At 38.7% G+C, this 20,940-nt stretch overlaps 1 protein-coding gene across 4 annotated transcripts in view; it reads left to right on the plus strand.

Moving 5' to 3' along the window:
- The first annotated feature begins 955 nt into the window (after positions 1 to 955).
- The window catches only part of LOC124172858 (kielin/chordin-like protein), a 117,776-nt gene continuing 97,791 nt past the window's right edge, over positions 956 to 20,940 (plus strand). For 2 of the 4 annotated variants that reach the window (XR_006868298.1, XM_046552357.1), the window contains exons 1-3: positions 956 to 1,371; positions 9,381 to 9,612; positions 17,502 to 17,614. Coding sequence is in view for 1 of the 4 variants with exons in the window: in XM_046552357.1 (XP_046408313.1) it covers positions 17,524 to 17,614 (91 nt within the window). In the remaining 3 variants the exon portion in view is untranslated. Of the gene's footprint in view, positions 1,372 to 1,445; positions 1,616 to 9,380; positions 9,613 to 16,146; positions 16,242 to 17,501; positions 17,615 to 20,940 lie in introns of those variants that run through there. The other 2 variants (XR_006868299.1, XR_006868300.1) reach the window with 2 other exon arrangements.

Consider the following 20,940-nt stretch of genomic DNA (forward strand, 5'->3'; position numbering starts at 1 on the left):
AGGTGCATATAAATGGCATATATGGGTATAATATGTGCATATATATAGCCACATCAATGGTATAACTTGTGCATATTATGTACATAATATGTGCATATAAATGGCATAATGTCCTCATAAATTGCGATATTATGCGCATAATATGCGGAATATATGCACTGATGGAATGGCATAATGTTTGCATATATACGGAATATATGAGGACATTATACCATTTATATGCACCTTTTATGTACATAAAAGGTGCATATATTCCGTATATATGCAAATATTATGCCATTCCATCACTGCATATATTCCGCATATTATGCGCATAATACCGCAATTTATGAGGACATTATACCATTTATATGCACATATTATGTACATAATATGCGCGTTTTATACCATTGTGGTGGCATAATATTCGCATAATATTTGAATATTATGTGCATATTATGCCATTCCATCACTGCATATATTCCGCATATTATGCGCATAATACCGCAATTTATGAGGAAATTATACCATTTATATGCACATATTATGTACATAATATGCGCGTTTTATACCATTGTGGTGGCATAATATTTGAATATTATGTGCATATTATTCACTTTGTGCTGTGTGGGTATAATTGCACGCAGTGATAATATTTCTATCACAAAAATATGGGGAACTAATAGTTCACCAAAACTTAAACAATAAAATTAAGAACTGAAAATTAAGTCTTTAGAAGCTGAAGTAGACTCAATTTTGTTAAAAAAAAAAGCTATAGGAAGTCCATAAACAGCCTGCATGTGCTTTACAAAATTTGAACGATGAGAGTGAAGTTACCGCTCTTGGTGGAACAGTCGAAAATATTTCCTGTCCTCTCGATGGATGACGCCACCATCACTGAAACACACTCGCAGTTGCATTTATTCGCTGTTTTCCTTTCCATGTGGAACAAATGAAATGGTAAATCCGAAGCGGTCATGAGAAATTCCATAGAAATTCACAAGAATTGGAATTCTTTGCAAAAAGTTTCGGAAAGAAATTTTCAAGCATAATGATATAGCCTCGCTTTGTTGAATCAACTAAATTCACAATTTGCGATATTGGAATACGTCAACCGTTTAGGATTAGCCTCGTGAATATTCGTCAGATAAAGACTTTACCATAAAAAAATCTTGTTGTTTGTCAGCTGGTTCTTTTACCATCTATTTTTATTATTATTTTTTTCTCATGAGTAAGTTTCCATGTGGAAATTCCACATAACCTCATTGGAATTTCACTGATCGTCATCTTTTTTTAGAACTCGTGGAAAAAAGCTAAAATCTTTTGGAAATACGTCCAACTAGAATTGCTCATCGTGAATTAAGCGGCTGGTGAAATGGTTCTTTACGTTAGGTAAGGGTAATGTTTTTAATTCTTGATTCTCATTTATTTTGTTCTTTGTTGATGTTGTTGGTATCTCGTGAAATTTCAAGTGAGTCATTAAGTGGGAGACATTTAATATCCATGTTTTTAGCATAATAATTACTGCGATAGCAAAATTTATTTCGTATGTTTAAATCTTTAATATGATGAAAAGCTGAGTAAATATATTGATATCACTCCTCGAGCCTCAGTTAAGAAGCATTTTATTAAAAGTGTAAGTACTTGTCAAACTTGTTCAATATAATTGATGGAATGTTCATTGCGAGGCAAGTGTATGTCATTTTAATCCTTTAGATAAATAATGCTTAGCTGTTTCAGTTATGTGTTGTGTCAATGTTTCTAATGCAATGTATATAGTTTTTTGAACAGTTTGTGGTGGTTCGAAATTTTTTCCCGAGTTTTTTTTAAAGGAAGCCATCCCATATCCGATGAGGCAGTCAAAACATAATCGTTACTGCCGCCTTACCCAATTATCGGTGTTAATTTGCTGTAAACTTGGGGGCTTGAGGATAGCCATGCAACGAAAATGTTATTAATTTTTCATCTTCTGGCTTGAAATTAGCTATGGATTTGGCATCGTATTAACATTCCTTCCATTTGTCATTCATTCTATGTAACTTGTGTTTTACGTCAGATTCGGTGTCACTTCGAAACTCAATAACTCGATTCTGGTGTACATTTTGTGTGCTAGGTTTCAGCAATAGGATCTTAGTATTGGAGCTTAATAAAAACGTAGAACCAGCGGCACAAAATCTTAGAAAGTTATCGAATAAATAAAAATAAAAGAAAGGGCTTTATGTCAGGTTAGTGAGTTCTTCCTTGTTGGCCATTTTCTATTGATGAAAAAATGTTTCACCATTATCATCTGGACTGTTTGAAGTTGATATGGTGGGATTTGAGTTAGTTTGATGAGAATATAGTTAATTTGGTGATCGTGAAAATGGTATTACCTTTGGTAGGTTTTATTGTGACATTTTGGTACCTGTGATTTTCATGAAATTCATATCTGTGGGTATTTATCTCTGTCAACCAATACAGTATCAAGGTACACGAAGATTATCTCTGCCTTTTCTTTCGGTTCATACCACATCCGTCTGCAATTTCAGCAAAACTGTTGTCAAAAAATCAACGGATGCAGTGAGGAGCCAATAAGCCAGGCAGGGGCAGTTGGCTGGTCAGCGATAGTCGAGGGCCCTTAGCTTATGGGGACCAAAGAACGCTTGTGTCTTACGCGAATTGTTTATGAAAAGTGCGATAAAAAAAGACTCGGTTCACTTGAACCAAGGTTTATTTGCAATAGGGTGGTTTCCTATTATTTTTTTATAGCCTAAATCGAAAGATTATTACTCCTGGAGTACGTATTTCATGCATTTAGATTTCTAAGTGACAACATATATTTCTTGCAATGAAATGGACAGTGAAAATTTTCAAGCATGCGAAAACGTTACGGCTAAGTATGAATGCTGGGAAAACCCCGTGTGACATCGTTCTGGTTCCCGCTGCCACAAGTGAGGTGACCTTGGGGCGAAGTTTAGAGAGCTGATACGATGCAGAATGCTAGCAGGTAGCAGAGTACCCTGCTAGCTGGTAGCGCTTGGCTTAAATAAGGATTAATAATACCTTATCAAACGAAGGAAACTTTCCGACCTTTGGCAGTATTAATAGGAGATTATTAAGACATGTTTCCCTGAGCTCTGTGCCTCATGCGTGCATTGGCAATCTCAGACGATGTAAAACTCCTATCTACTCGTATGGAAGCGAGGTCCCTGTGACGTCACGTGGAGTGGCATCGCATGGGTGCCAAGCTGGCCTTTGTCAAAGGAGGTTAAAATTGACCATTGCCATTTGTCTAAACCAGTATTTCTAAAACCAAATAATTTGAATATTATGAATACACTAATGGTGGGTAATGAATCGCAATCAATGCCTTTCGTTTTCTTTGATGAAGGAAACTACCCTATTATGAAATTCAATGTTTTCATTAATATGCTTTGTTCACAATATACTCAGCGTGAATGTATACAAAAATCAAATAAATTAAAGGTTCCACAAGGTAAAAGAGAACTTCAGGTCCAGGATTTTTTTCAGGGGGGGTGGCACAAGGGTCTGACCGGTTTTCTCATATTCGACATTAAAAACAAAATACAACAATTACTGTAGAAAATATTCTTCATTTCGATATGAAGGTTAATGATATGAAATTAAATGTTATAAGCTCCATAATACACAAAATAAAATGAAAGTAATGATAACCGTATTTAAAATCTTATCTAGTTTTTAAGTGTCCGGGAGGGGGGGTTGTGCCCCCACCCTCCCCCTAAATTCGCCTATGGAGAATTCGATACTTTTCTGAAAGGGTTTTTAGATGAGATTTCAATTCTAAGTCAAGGAAAAAAATTCACTAAATAGATAATGAAACCGTAGCACATTATAAAATTTTTTTAGCTGTGAAATTCTCACTTTTCATAGTCTTTTTATTACGAATTCGCTATTTTTTTTATTTTTACCTAGTTTATAGCCCATAGCTTATGGAACCCCTCACAACGCTTGTGTCTATCATGAAGCGTACATCAAAGATGTAATGAACAAAAAAAGACTCGGGTTAATAGAATAAAAGTTTATTTGCAATTATGAAATTCTATGTTTTCATGAATATGCTTTGTTCACAATATACTCAGCGTGAATGTATGCAAAAATCAAATAAATTAAAGGTGCAACTAGGTAATAGACAACTTCAGGTCCAGGATTTTTTTCTGAGGGGTGGCACAAGGGTCTTACCGGTCTTTTCATATTTGAGGTTGAAAAAAAAATACAACAATTACTGTACAAAACAAGGGCGTACCCAGGATCAAAACTAGAGGGAGGCATGCAGAGGTTGTTCGGATTGTAACACAGAAATGGCTATGGAAATCATAAATTTTAAAAAATCATAACAGCTCTTTATTATTTTTTATAATAGGGTAGTTTCCTTCATCAAAGAAAACGAAAGGCATTGATTGTGATTCGTTACCCACCATTAGTGTATTCATAGTATACAAATTATTTCGTTTTAGAAATACCGGTGTAGACGAATGTCAATGGTCCATTTTTATCCTCATTTGAAAATGGCCAGATTGGCACCCATGCGATGCCACTCCACGTGACATCACAGGGACCTAGTTTCTATACGAGTGGATAGGAGTTTTGCATCGTCTGAGATTACCAATGCATGCATGAGGCACAGAGCTCAGGGAAACATCTCTTAATAAATCAGCTATTAAAATTGCCTAAGGTCGGAAAGCTTCCTTCGTTTGATAAGGTATTAATATTCCTTATTTAAGCCAAGCGCTATCTGCTAGCAGCCTGCACCGTAGCAGAGCTCGGGGAAACATGTCGTAATAGTCACCTATTAAAACTGCCCTTGGTCGGAAAGTTTCCTTCGTTTGATAAGGTATTAATATTCCTTATTTAAGCCAAGCGCTACCAGATAGCATGGTACTCAGCTATCCGCTAGCAGCCTGCGTCGTATCAGCGCTCAGGCCTTGCCTCAAGGTCAGCTCACACGCCGACAGCTAGAACCAGGAATACGTCACACGCACTTTTCCCATCATTCCTACTCAGCCGTCGCTTTTTCGCGCGCTTGAAGTTTTTCACTTTTCATTTTATCGTGAAAAATAGATATCGTCATTCGAAAATCTAAGAGAGTGAAATGCGTACTCCAGGATCAATAATCTTTCGATTTAGGCAATAAAAAAATAATAGTAAACCACCCTGTCGCCCACCAAATAGAATCCGCTCATCTAGATAGCCCTTGTAGTACTAGATGAGCAGATTTGATTCGGTGGGCAATAGGGTAGTTTCCTTCATCAAAGAAAACAAAAGGCATTGATGGCGATTCGTTACCCACCATTAGTGTATTCATAATACACAAATTATTTGGTTTTTGAAATACCGGTTTAGACGAATGGCAAGGGTCAAATTTTATCCTCATTTGAAAAAGGCCAGATTGGCGCCCATGCGATTCCACTCCACGTGACGTCACAGGGACCTAGTTTCTACACGAGAGGATAGGAGTTATGCATCGTCAGAGGCTACCAATGCATGCATGAGTCACAGAGCTCAGGGAAACATGTCTTAATAATCACCTATTAAAACTGGCTAAGGTCGGAAAGTTTTCTTCGCTTGATAAGGTATTAATAAACCTTTTTTAAGCCATGCGCTACCAGACAGGAAGGTACTCAGCTACCCGTTAGCATCCTGCGTCCTATCAGCGCTCAGAGCCTCGATCAAGGTCACCTACCAGGCGGGAGGGGGAACCAGAAATGCGTCGTACGGACTTTTTCCCTTCATTCCCACTTACGCGTCGCGTTTTCGCGCGCTTGAAATTTTTCACTTTTCATTTGATCGCGAAAAATAGATATCGTCATTTAAAAATCTAAAAGCGTGAAATACGTACTCCAGGAGTAATAATCTTTCGATTTAGGCAATAAAAAAATAATAGGAAACCACCCTATTGATGAGCGTTTATGCAGTGGAGGTGTCGAATTGTCTAGTTTTGATATACAGCAACGGAATCTCCTAAAAGTTAATTTTAACAGGGTTCCCACTCAACCGTGAAAACCGTGAATTCCGTCTACCGTGAAAAAACCTGGAAATAGGCGTGAATTTTGTCATGAAACCTCAAAAATCTCTCAAACTCATAGATTAAGAAATACCATTGACAGATCAAAAGAAAAAAATGATATTTCAATCATGTTTCAAGGCCGAGCCACTAACAGACACTGTCCATACAGTAATCTCCACACGTATATTCGAAGTGCATTATTGGCGCCTTGTGCCATGACGACGCATTGATCTTGGGCCTGTGATTGGAAGACCGGCCTACAAAGTGTTCATTAACCCTGACGAAAAATCAGACACTTCTTCACTTCCCTACCTCACTGCTCCCTCCATTTCCCCACTCACAACCTTAAGCTACACCTAAATTTTGGTATCGATAGGTGGCGTCTTGAGAAATAGCACCTTCATTGCTATGTTTGAATTCGCGGCGCCTGTCGCGGTTGATGAATTTTTAGTTAATGTCTGGGCGGTGATTGTTACGTCATCAATATTTCTGCCTAAAATGACTTTTCTGTAGACCATGAATTTGACGACATTAAGACCTTGAAAACCGGGAAAAAACCGTGAATTTTATAATTTAGTTAGAGTGCCAAAATGATGTAAATATATTTCCAGGCATGTAATTTTTTTTATTTTTTATTCTCCGGGAATCCCCGTTGTCTCGGGGGGAGCCGATGATTGGGAGTATGCTGTGTAATAAAACAGATTAAATTACTGGCAAATATATATATAAACTGGAAAATTCGATCCAGTTTCTCAACAGAAGAATATGGCATGACACAATCGAGGGTTGATATCTTCCCGAATGCGGTCAGTCCTTGATATACGAATCGGGCTAATTACTGTGTTTAACCTTTTCCCTACTGTACACGTATATATACGTGTGGACGTTTCCTGACCCGGGAGACGACGGCCGTGTATTTACGTGTGAGATTTTGCTAGCCAGGAGAATGAAAGCCGTATGTATAAGTTTTCCAGCTCTCCCCCTTTTAGGACGGTCATGGGTTAGCGTCGTCTTTGTCTCGGGATCCAACCCTGCGGGGTTTAGGATTTACCCTCGGAATCCAGGAGCAGGTACCCGGACCCCTCTTCTTTTATAACCCCTCTTAGCAGTAAGGGACAGCGGTTGTACAATTGTTTATTTAGTCAGTTTTCGAAATAAATATGTATTTGTTCATTTGTCATAAAAAAAATAAACTAAGAATAGAATTATTTGTCTTTTGAGCAGCGTTTACAATTTTCAAACGAAATTCTACGATAAATATTAATTTATATCTCGAGTTAATTATAAACATGAACATGGAAATTGTTGCTGCATTAAATGCGTTAATAATGGCCTTAAAACTTCATTGAAAATTTGACAATGCTCAGATAAAAATGAGGAATTCAATTCAAAGTCTGTAATTTACGTGCAAGCAACAATTATCCATTTGCTAAATACATATAAGCAATACATAAGTTGACCGCGAACCAATGATGCAGGTATGGTCGTAAACCCAGAAAGAAGGGAGCATAACTACTCTCGGAGTCCGAGATAATGCGAAGTCCCTGCGTGTAGGGGTCGAAAAAGGTTCAGCGAGACCCTTCTTAACGAATGTCCTCCAAATATGCTCCGTACCACGAGAAAGAAGAGTCTCTTGGGGCTCAGTACAGCAGTCATGCTAAGACGAAAACTCCGCCGTCTCGATAGGGTTAATGCAGTTATCAATTAATTTTAATGTAAACTGAGAAATATTTTTAAAAATCGCTACCCGTCATAGTTGTGGTTAATGGCCCTCCTTGGTAGCCTTGGTGATAAGACAAGAGTTTACTGTATTATATTTATGTATAATAATTCATAGACATTGTTCACATTCAAAATTTTAGATTTTCCCGACGTAAAGATTGATGAAAAATTTCTCGGGAATCCCACCGGGTGTGGTATTGGGTTAATTCTCCCTTAACGTTTCAATGGCTGAGTATGCCATCGTCTTCAGTGGTTTACTCTTAACACTACTCCACGTCACAAGTCTTTCAACAAAGCAATCGATCGATTAAAACTGTAAAAAATCGAGTGCTTTAGAAATATGGCCTTTAACCTCGCTCTAATCATGAAGTTAATCGATAAATGTAGGTCCTCATTCAATATCGCATCCTGCGTGAACCAATTTATACCAGGCTATATTCTCCGCTAACCATACCATTACCAAGAGTTCAGCATCGTTACAATTGAATGGATACGTAATTTTCACAATGGGAACACACAATTTCATATCTTTATATGTAAAGTAGGTTGATCGAGCTCTTACGAGGATGTCCATCGTTTATATGGCCGTGCTAGTTTGATCTCGATTAAACAGTTTGATTATTGCGTTGTTAGATTTTTTTATAGAAATGGTTTCGGTCTTATGATAAAAAAATATCCTCGCCACACGGACATCTGGTGATTGAAAAGGCGTTGAGATGATCGTTTTCCTTGCGATTGGCTTAATGGGCACCTTTTTTTGACTCATTATCTACTTCAGCAACTTTTAAAAAAATGAGGAAATCGAGTCTAGAGGGCGTGGGCAAGATGATGCTAATTTACCACCCTTAAGATGAGTTGCAGCATATTATGTTTTGCAGATCCACTCCTGCTTTCTCGGGTTTTCCACTGGATAGTTGGCTCCATACAGGGAGTCCACCCCCTCCCCGCGAAACATAAAAACAAATTGTAAAAAATTAGGTTTTCCCGACGTAAGGATTGATAGCAAATTTCTCGATTTTCCCCACCGGGTGTGGCATTGGGTTTATTCTCCCAACGTTTCAATGGCTGAGTCTGCCATCGTCTTCAGGGGTTTACTCTTTATGGTACTTTTTACGGTACTTATTTATTTATTTATTCATATCCCTGGTTGCCATTATTGTTGTGTGCAGATGTAGCGATTAATTACGGCATTCCAGGTACTGCTCATTTGGAAGCCTTTATCTTTGTTTAAGCTCTTCTCCTCAAGGCTAATAGCAAATGCCTCCTTTACAATTCCATCCCAATATTTATTAGTGTGGCACAAAACTGTCGTATTTTTGAAGTCCATCCTATGACCGAGGTCCAAGCAATGCTCCGCTACCGCCGACTTTAGCGAATAAAACAGGCGTACGCATCTTTCATGCTCCGTCAGACGTTTTTCGATTGTGCGGCCAGTTTCCCCAATGTAAATGTGACTGCACTCACGTGGGATGCTGTACACTCCCGAGGTTTTGAGGCCCAAGTTATCTTTCGGTGTCCCCCCCCCCCCTCCGGGACACTTTAAAAAAAAGATGATATTTTTAATACGGCATAACCTTGATGCTTCTAGTGTTAATATATCTCCATTGGAAATGTATTTGATAATACAGTGTGTGATTTTCATCTTGTTCCCTAGGTTTGATTGCCGTCTCGTGCTGCCGTGCCAATGACCTCGTCGCCGATGCGCGTGTCTATGAGCTGACGTCCCCAGACCCCTCCCTCCTGTCCAACTCCGCCAATGGCTGAATCGTCGCTACCGATGGATGCGTGACTCGAGTCGTCGAACGTCGGGGAGTCACTGCTCGTTGGACATGCGGGGAAGGCCTGCTGGGTTGCAGAGGTTGAAGGGGAAACTCACTACTCTTAAGGTACAGCAATAGGGTAGTTTCCTTCATCGAAGGAAACGAAAGGCATTGTTCTCAAAGCCATCCCAAAATGAAATTTATACCAAAGATAGAATGCATTTAACTGTTTAACATATTTTTTTCCCAATAAAATTTAAGATACATTTTTTTAGATACTCAAGGTAGGCAATAAAAAAATCAGTATCTTAAAATCTAACATTTTTTTACAAAAACTATGTTCCTTTAGCTTTAAAATAAGACCAACAGGCAGATTCTACCACAATTATTAGCAAAGTTATTTATTTTTGTAGAGCATGCGAGGGAAAATTTTGCATTTTTTGTCATGTTTGCAACCCTGCTGCATGAAAACAGTGTTTAGCCGAGGGTTAAAATTTTGTTTATGTGTACAATTTCATGTACTTAAACTTCCTACCAAATTTCATGCAAATCTGATACGGTCGGGTTGGGAGCTGTGATGATTTGGCATGGTATGACCCCATTTCAAAAAGGCCAGATTGGAATTGATTTGGAATTGAATTGGATTGAAAAGATCATGATTGCGAATAGGGAAGTTTCCTTCATCAAAGAAAACGAAAGGCATTGATTTCGATCCGTTACCCACCATTAGTGTATTCATAATATACAAATTATTTGGTTTTAGAAATCTTAACTTACTGGCCTCGACAGCTCTGTAATCAAAACTACTCGACTCGACTCGACACGACATTAGTAATGCTACTCGAAACACTCGATTTGAGTACCAACTATTCGACTCGAATCGAATATACGAGAACTTGCACATCCCTAGGTTATAAATTCATTTTAATGCATGTTTACGGGTGGTTACTACAATATATTTGAGTTGTTGACCTGTAAAAATGGATCAGAAAAATATACGTATTATATTAGCTCTCTGGTATGTCATTACACTTGAAAAGACAATGATAAGGGCACAAATAGCAATTTTAACGTATCAATTTGCTTTAAAATATATTTCAAATGCATGTTTACGATTGGTTACTGCGGTAGATTTCAATATGGTAGTTTCCTTCATCAAAGAAAAGGAAAGGCATTGATTGCGATTTGTTACCCACCATTTTTGTATTCATAATATACAAATCATTTGGTTTTAGAAATACTTATTTAGACGAATGGCAGTGGTCAATTTTATCCTCATTTGAAAAAGGCCAGATTGGCGCCCATGCGATGCCACTCCACGTGACGTCACAGGGACCTTGGTTCTATAAGAGTAGATAGGAGTTTTACATCGTCTGAGATTACCAATGCATGCATGAGGCGCAGAGCTCAGGGAAACATATCTTAATAATCACCTATTAAAACTGGCTAAGGTCGGAAAGTTTTCTTCGTTTAATAAGGTATTAATAAACCTTTTTTAAGCCAGGCGCTACCAGCCAGCAAGGTACTCAGCTACCCGCTAGCATCCTGCGTCCTATCAGCGCTCAGAGCCTCGATCGAGGTCACCACAAGGCCGGAGGGGGAACCAGAAATGCGTCGCACGCACTTTTTCCCATCATTCCTACTTACGCGTCGTGTTTTCGCGCACTTGAAATTTTTCACTTTTCATTTAATCGCGAAAAATAGATATCGTCATTTAAAAATCTAAAAGCGTGAAATACGTACTCCAGGAGTAATAATCTTTCGATTTAGGCAATGAAAAAATAATAGGAAACCACCCTATTTCCACTCATTAAAGAATTTAATATTTATTCATTTATTTATTGAATATAAAGGGGTGAGAAGCGTGGTGGGGGCAGAGTACCGTGGAAGCGTGTGTAAGAGGCGCACACGTGTAAGAGGCTCACACTTGTAAGAGGCGCAAACGTGTAAGAGGCGCAAACGTGTAAGAGGCGCACACGTGTAAGAGGCGCACACGTGTAAGAGGCGCAAACGTGTAAGAGGCGCACACGTGTAAGAGGCGCACACGTGTAGGAGGCGCACACGTGTAAGAGGCTTACACGTGTAAGAGGCGCAAACGTGTGAGAGGCGCAAACGTGTAAGAGGCGCACCCCTATTTTGAGCATCGAAGCTATAAAGAAAAAAAATTGTGCGGCATTTTTTATCCTATTGTGTGGTGTTGCAGACGTATGCCTGGAATTTCGACAGTTATCGAAATTTCCTCTTTCAGTGCTAATTGAAAGAGGAAATTTTGATAACTACCATATTTCTCCGAATATAGTCCTCCTCTGAATGTAGTCCCCCCCCCCCCCTAATTTTGAGGTTTCAGTTTCGGGAAAAGTTAAAAAAATGCGTTTGAATATAGTCCCCCCCTATACTATTACCACCGGTATTTTTGGAAAAAAATTTTTGGTTCGATGTGGGGAACCGAAATTGATCGGGTGAAAAAATCCGAAAATCCCTGATTCCCCCTACCGGGAGAAAACTGGAAAACAAGGAGTGCCGTGGGATAGTAAAATCAGAAATCCAGACAGAAATCCATTGTAGCAGTGTAATTGCCGAGATGGCTTGCGATCATTTTTTTGCGAGGTGGTGTGTCCCCTCAGGATATTTGAAAGAGATGTTCGTTGAATCAACTATAAGCCCAAATTGTTTGCAATAAAATTAAAATATTCCATTAATCAGCTAAATTCCTTCTTCGAATCCTCTAAGGGAAATCAAAATCTTGTGTTTCCTGCTGCATAGGCAACCGAGTCAAACATTCCCGCATTCATCGTTTAGTATTCGAGGTATTCGAAATTCGAGGTATTCGAATATTCGAGCAATGATTTAATATTTGAATTCGATATTCGCGTTTGAGAAATCTGCTATTCGACCCATCTCCAGAAAAAATATATAGAGAACAGGATCAGGATATTCAGAAAATTAATGGAAGTGGAAGGAGTTAACTAAGGGGAATCTACCGGAAATAATAAGCCCTGTGTATCCTATCATAAAATTGGAGTAATTTCGGTTATTTTGCAACCGATATTAGTTTTTTATAGATATCGTGGAAAATATTGAGCGAGTGTGAAAATTATGCGGGGATAATCCGTAAGCGGATATAATAATAATCCCTGCAATATAATCCGATATGTTGGCGTGCCACACTAAAAGGGTTAACTAAGAGTAATCTAATGGAAATATAAGCCCGGTGTATCCTAGCATTCAAATGCAGTAATTCCGGTGAGTTTGCGTCCCATTTTATTTTTTAATAAAAGTTGCGGAAAATATTGAGCGAGTTTGAAAATTATGCGCAAATAATATGTAACATGGATATACCGTAGACGGAGAATCAGGAGTGTGCTGTATGTTTAATAGACATAATAAATGGAATGGCAGCTGAAACACTGAGAGGAAGTTTCACTGGGTAGCCGCAATGAAATTCTTGTATATTTAACTTGTTTACATTTTCTGTGTATTTTCAAAAGACGTTATGTAATGTTAGGAATTCTATTAATTTATTATTAAGCATTAGATAATTGAAATATAATCTGTGCAGAAAATAAGGTATAAATACCGTATTTCTCCGAATATGTTCCACTGTAATACTGTATATGTCTGAATGTAGTCCCCCCCCCCAATTTTGAGGCTTCAGTTTCGGGAAAAGTTAAAAAAATGCGTTTGAATATAGTCCCCCCCCCCCTTTACTTTTACTGCAGGCATTTTTGGAAAAAAAGGGGGGACTATATTCAGACACACACGGTATTACAGTGGAACTTGGTTAGTAGGTTCCTCCTTAGTACGTTTTCCTCCTTAGTACGACGATTTCTCTCGGTCCCGGTACCATCCGAACAAAATTCAGATTGGTAAATATTTGGTTAGTACGTTCGAAAAATTGCGCTTTCCTGGTTAGTACGCTCAATTGCTTGCCGTGACACAACCCGCAATTCGTTCTCTAGTATCTTCTTAAGGGTCGTAAACCTCCGAATTCATGATTTAATTTATTATTATTAGCCATTAATATTCTTGCATTCATTCATCCACATCTCTTTCTTCGACCGTGATTTATCCAAATGCATTTCTCAATTCTTGTAACATGATGAATAATAAAATGCGGCCATTTATCAGGAATGTCTGACTATGCAAAACTGCAGCCAATGAGAAGCCCCAATTTTCCCCACCCCGAGCTCCTCACCTTCTGTTGCCTCTGGAGTGCCCACTGCGCACAAATTTCACGAGTGGGCAATTGTTGCTATTGCACGAGTTATCATGATGAATAAGTGAGTCTTATCCAATTCCCACTTTATCTAAAGCAGTACTGCACGACGTCAATGCTACGGAGTACGTGCGTATTTGACTACTGCTGCGGGAGCAGACGATGCTCTGGATCTCCACGCGAAGCTTAGCTTAAAAATACTTGATCTCGGCACGAAAGCAGACGACATTAAACAAATTTTAAAAGTAAATTTCAACTGTATAATGTAAAATCTTCATGTAATTACGTCGTAATCTAATAATCTTGCGTGTTATTATTCGATATATCGATCGCTAAAACAATCGATATGGCTTTATTCCAGAAGCAAATGTGTACGGCTGTTGCCGTAATTTAAGGTTAATATAATTTTGTCCAATTTTTATGATGTTTAAAAACAACCCGTTGACATACTCAGGGTTGTTGTTATATTCTCCGAGTATGCTGTGACAAAAATGAAATGACTTAGGTTTACTTGTCCTCTTTCTATAAATACATATAGGATAAATCACGGGAGAAAGACGCCGTTTTCATGTAATTGTCTTCGGGAAATCTATGAAACATTGTGATTTTTTATTCACATGGTATTGTTTTTCAATGTAGCGCCCATTTTCTTTATTTTAAAGGTGAAAAGAGCTCAGGAAGGCGATCCTAGGAGAACTACCGATAGTAATTGTAATTATGAGGACTTTTCCACAGATTGCAATTACCCCAACTGCTATTTCTTACTTTCCTCATTAGCACGTTTTCCTGGTTAGTACGTTCATTTTTTGTGGTCCCTTCAAAAACGTACTAAACAAGTTATAATAATAATAATAATTTAATTGCTGAAGGCAATACAATTGCATAGCTTCGTCAAGTTACATTACATAAAGGATAAAAAACAAACAAATAATGGCAATAGAACACAGTATGTACGCAAATGACAATTAAAGATACATCATGACAATATTTAATACATTAATTTACATTTAAGTTTTTCCTTACATACAACATGACTCATTTAAGTTTTTCTTTACATACAGCATAAAATTCATCAGTAGAATATAAAGGTTTTTGTATTAAAAATTTTTTTAGCTCAGTTTTGAATTTTTTAAAAATTGTTGATTTTTTTAATATTTTGAGTGAGTGAATTGTGGAGTTTTTCTGCTGTACAGTGAGTCCTCGTTTAACGTTGTTGATTCGTTCCTGAAAAAGTCGACGTTAAGCGAAACAACGTTAAACGATGCAGTGTTTCCCATAAGAAACAATGTAAAAAATTTAAATTGGTTCCTAGCCATGTTCCTAACAATCCATTTCTTCGTGAAGAATCCAGAATTTTCCGGGCGAGAATCCAAGGAGGCCAACTATCGGAGCCGTAACTTTAAGCAGACTTTGTGACCAATCGGGAGACACCTGAATCAGGCCGAAACGAAAAAAATCTGAATCTGACACTCGGAAGCACGAGGATGAAGGGCGAGTCAATTTTCGTGATGATATGAATTCTTTAACCCGGTGAAAATCGTGAGAAACATTCATTACCGATTATTCACTTCAGCATGATAACGATTCATTCGAAACGAAACGAATTTTCATAACGAAAAGGTTGGGAAGAAGGCATAATTAAATGAAATATAAAAACTAAAAAGAAAGTATTTTAATGGCGAAACATCGATATTTTCAGTAAAAGAAGAAATTTTAATTGTAAAAACTCGACCTGCAAACCTAAAACTTGACCGATCTCTCCAGCAGCTGCACCTTCTTCAATTCTTTTAATAATACCAAGTTTTTGTTCTAATATCGCCGTTTTTTCTTCACGTCTGAAGATCCACCAGGATAGCCACTCTTCTTCGTGGACATTTTTTTCGGTTGGCATCAGAAAAATAAACGGATAAAGGGTAAATGAGGCGATAATTATTGCCCAGACGCATATTTAACATACGCTACCCACGCCAACCTTTTCTGTCGAGCGAAAATTACCAATCGCATTAATATAGTAATATTTACTATACATAAGATGCGCTTGCGTCCTATTCGCCATTCATTTTTTTTTCGCCGCGCATAATTTGAACAACGTTATCGCGAAGCAATAACGACGTTAAATGATCAAGGGTTTCAATTTTTGGACAACGTTATCGTGAAACAACGTTAAACGGGACGACGTTAAACGAGGACACACTGTATTATTATTTTGTGATGTCAGTGTCAAGGATGCTGGAAATTTTCCACTACAGGAGCGTTTCCACACTACTATGCATCCTCTTCGCAGATAGTGGCATTGTTTACGCAGATATTCCCTTGCCACCCCTTGCACTCGAATGCCATCGTAGAAACAGGATGTGGCCGCAAAAGGAAGTGGTTTAGAGGTGATAGCACGACATAAGATAAGACGGCCACGGGAGTAATTCCAGCTGTGCTTTGTCCCACTCCCAACGTCCCACTCTTGCATTTATAATGACCTGTGTGAACGATGAGGATTTGCATTTGTGCGTATTTTTTAACGCCTATAGCTGCTTGTTACTGGGTCAGTAACCTTTTTATATTTTAAAAATTTATTTTTTTTATTAATACAGTAAAACCTTTGTGTAGTGAACCTCTTTATGTCGTAAACCTCCATTCTTCGTACCAACCCATTTCTTTTTATAAATACCAGAATGTTATAGATGTATAAAGAAGGTAGTGTTAAAATATTTGGTTTTTGAAGTGAATTCTGCATGGTTTTGTATTTGGTAACTGTAACATGTATGATACAAGTATATTCAGTAAAACCTCTGTGTAGTGAACCTCTTTACATCATAAACCTCCATACATCATACCACCCCTACGGTCCCATCTGATTTACATGTAAATTTAGAGGCAAACCTCTTTGTAGTGAACCTCTTTATATCGTAAAACCTCCATACTTCGTACCAACCTTACGGTCCCATCAGATTTTCATGTAAATTTATTGGCAAACTTCTTTGTAGTGTACCTCTTTATCTTGTAAAACTTCCACTTAACATACCAAGGAGACACACCCGAGGTGGTCTAACTACCTCCTCAAATCGTACCGAGACAACTAGAGACCATTAATGCAGCCGCAATTACGTACATGGTATGACATTTTCAGCGATAAATGTTTCATGCTCATTTTTTTTCTTTTACACCTTTAATATGCTGCAATTTTCATGTTAACCATTAGTTATGGCCATTTTATTTCATATGAGAGCATACCTAATAGTAAATAAGAAAAAAGATATCCAACTATCCTAATCATATAAAGTGACTGTTGATTTAAGAGAGATCACATCATTTTCTCTCGAATCATGGTAAAAATCATGCATTAAAGGAAAATATAAAAATATTATTATAAAATTGAATTTAGCCTTCTGGCTTTTTTTTGCAGGGACCAAATGAATCAACTCCTCGGTGTCGATGTCAAATCTGCGGTCCCTCAGGAGGCTCATAAGTCACTCACCTCTCTACTAATTCACAGCAATTCTATTATTTCACACACTTCACTACAACTACACACACTACACCTACAAATTTGCTTAGATAATTATTGACTTGAGTCGCATTGGACTACTAGATGTCCCTGCGCCGCTATATAATATCGTCGTGTGAGCACCAAGCGAGCATAAAGTATCTATTTAATATTTTTCATTTCGGGGGGGGGGGGGTTAATCCCCCTTAATCCCTCCCCTGGCTACGGCCTTGTCCTCAACTGTACTAAATGATAAAATTTTAAACGTAAAAATATGATGGAATTGAAAACCTTTGTTTTTTTTGTTTGTTTGTTCAGATAAGTGACACGGGGTGGAGAGATGGCTGTGCGTATGGCTTCGGTGACCGTCTCCTCGCTGCTGCTTGCGTGCTGCTTCCTAGCCGGCCCTGCTCTCCCGGAGACCCTGATTGGTATGTTCTATAGCGCGAAAGCATAAGCATTTTTTCCATTCTAGAAAAACCTGAGTATGTTAGAAATGCGACGCGTTTGGTGTCATTCTTTTTTGAATCTTGTGCACGCCATCCAATTGCCGAAAAACTATCGAGACATATTGGGTCTAGTAAGTCATTCACCTGGTATTTGTCCTCCAGAAAGGTAGAAATCTACATCTACATAATACCCCGCAAGCCGCCTAAAATGCGTATGGCAGGGGGTGTTAGGGCACCAGCCGTTTACAGCTATTAAATAAAAAATGAAGGGCTCTGACGAGGTTGGGACTAGCGTTTATTAAAGTCCTTTATGGTTCGGGGGAAAAACGAATTCCCATATCTATCTGTTCGGCAAAACATCTCTCTTAATTCATCGCTTCTATCGGACCTGGAAATATAGTGTGGCTGTAATATTATGTTCTCTGTGTCGCTCTTAAAGACATCCATTCTCAATTGTTCAAGCAATCTAAGCCTAGCGCGCAGCCTCCGAGTCTCCAGCGGCTCCCAGCCTAATTTGCTTAACATCTGGGTAACGCTGTCTGTACGCCCGTAGCCGTTTTTGACGAAACGCTTAGCCTTCCTTTGTATTTTATTCAGTTCGCGGATTAAGTCTTTCTGCACTGGATCCCATACGCTCGCTGCATATTCAAGGTGCGGTCGGATGAGAGCGAAATAGCACCTTTCTTTTACTTTCTTAACTTTCTTTTACCATATTGTTTGGTAGACATAAAATAGACCTAAGGAGTGGAACGCCGCGCGCGAGGGGCATTGTAGGTCAAACCGTCGGGGTGTACGGACTTGCAATGAGTGAGCAATAAGTTTAACGCCCTTAAGCGTTTAGTTTTGTGCTTCAACAATAACCCTACTTTTGGCCTATTCGCATTTTCCGTAAGTTTTAGTACTTCCTGTGGTACCGCTAAATCCATTTAGTCACACACATAATGGAAGGGAAGCGTCACCATAGTTCGCACACCTTCAGAGCCACTCGAGGACTTTTCATTGACCGTAGGCTCCTTTCCTGCGTTCTCGGATCTAAAAATATTTCATCACTTCTCTAAAAGTTGGTAACATCGATTTGTTTAACGCCGACGAGGCGCCTAAAATAAGGGACAAGTCGTCTCACTAAGCTTCGTTATTACCTTCTACTATCTTCCGATTTATATTATCAAAGATAAATGACCTCCTAGCAGCACACGCGGGATGAATTTTGCTGCAATCGAGGTGTGGGAGGGGGAGAAGCGAGCGGGGAGGAGACGGGACCGGCCTGCCGCTCTTGTATCCGCGACGCTGCGTGGGCGTTGGAATACTCTCTTCGCGGACGCGGACTCAAATCATGCATTTTGCGGCAAAATTGAGGGAGACACGTCAAAATGCACGAACTTTTGTCCTAAAGTAACAGTAACTCGGCAAAATCTATAGGGAATGACCATAAAATATTATATTCTTTTTCGAATTTTGACATTCCCACCGTAAATTGCATTTGAGCGAGGGTCAGGGGGGATGGAAAAGGTCAGTGGGTAGGATGAGGTAGGGATGCTTCCATTGTTCTCGTTACACTTATTTTCCTTCGAAGATTATGATTTATGGACTGTGTGGTCTTGGAAAGGGAAAAAAATTCAACACTGCTGAATGTTGGAACTAAAAAAAAAATAAATAAAAAATGAGTTTGAGTTTAAAAAAACCTAAATATGTCAGAAAAGCGATGCATTTGGTTTCATTCTTTTTTGAATCTCGTGCATGTCATCCAATTCCCGAAAACTGTGGAGACATCTTTGGATCCTGTAGGTCGCTCACCTGGCATTTGCTCTCCAGAAACGGAGAATTGAAGCAGGTAAGATGAAAATGGTCAGTGGATGAGATGAGGTAGGGATGAAACACACTTCAATTGTTCTGGTGTAACCTGTATTGAAAGGAAAAAAAATATCAGAGGCATGGGATGATGGAGGGCCAAGGGTGTTTTATTTTAATCTGTGACGTCACTTTCGACCTGGTTGTTATCGTATGGCGTTGAGATACTCGGAAATGCTGTAATTCTGATGCATAACCCCTATGAGAGCTTTTAAACAAAATGGTTCATAAGTAGAACTAGCATCGCAGTGCAACGGCGCATGGGAAGGTTAGATCGGAACTCTTTCCAATCCCTCGTATGGGACGCTGCATTCACTGAAGCATAAATTTAAAATATATTTGGACACTCCGGGTTCGAATCCCGGTCAAGGCGGATGATTTTTTCTCTGTGGATCCTTCGCACGATTGTGCCTTGCGGGTGACTCCCGTAAAAGTTGTCACCGTGGCTAGTCCCGGTATACTTTAAACTAGTCGAGAGCAAACACCTCTTTGTGTTCTATGTCCGGGCCTGCTCTCCGGCTGTGGCGCTGTGCGCACGACTTGGACTGCTAGTGGCATCATGTGCCCAGCAGTCCAGCAACACCTTGTCCAGTAGTGTCCCGAAAAATATTCACATGGAAGGATGACGCCTCGGTAGCTTAACTGGCTAAAGCACTCGACCGGAAATCGGGGGATCTGGGTTCGAATCCCGGTCGAGGCGAATGATTTTTCTCTCTTTGGTTCTTTCGCACAAGTGGTATGTTTTTGTCATTTGTGAAATGCAAAGTTGTTAAGAAACGTGAGTGATTGATTATTTTAAAGCAACAAACCTAAACAATTTTAAAGCGTACAATACGTATTCGTTAGTACGTTTTCAGTTGTTGTTCGTTATTCATAATGAATTGATGCATCATAACGTTTGATTGGATATAGTTATATTCTAAACATTAGCTTTTTAACTATGGTTAAACCAAAGGCATTACACCCTAATAGGCACATATTTCCAGAATCGGCGTTCCTAGTAATTTAAATACCCCTGTACGCAACGTGTTAAAATTAAAACAAGTTAGCGGGTAGCGCTTCTTTCTTCTTTATTTAAAAAAAAAAACAAAAAAGCATCTACTCTATTCATTTCGAAAACAAAACAAGCGTGAAGGATTATCAATTTAACTAATTTTATTTTTACTTGAAAGGAGTTATATTCTAAAATTGAGTTTTTACATAAGCTACGTTAATTTTCTTTATGAGCCACATTAATGTATTTTCAAATTTAATACAGAAACAATGTAAAAAGTGAATATCGGCTCCTAGACCTCACAATTCTTACGCGAAAAAAATGTTAGCGTATCATATCTGGGACATTTTTTACGGTGGGAAAGCCAAACTATCGCATAAATATGAGTTCCTGTCTTCATTGACGACAATAGCAGCAGTGACGTAAATCCTTCTCCATTTTTGTATCTTCCCGCGTTTGCTTTTTG

The sequence above is a fragment of the Ischnura elegans genome, assembly GCF_921293095.1.
Source record: "Ischnura elegans chromosome 13 unlocalized genomic scaffold, ioIscEleg1.1 SUPER_13_unloc_3, whole genome shotgun sequence".
NCBI lineage: Eukaryota > Metazoa > Arthropoda > Insecta > Odonata > Coenagrionidae > Ischnura > Ischnura elegans.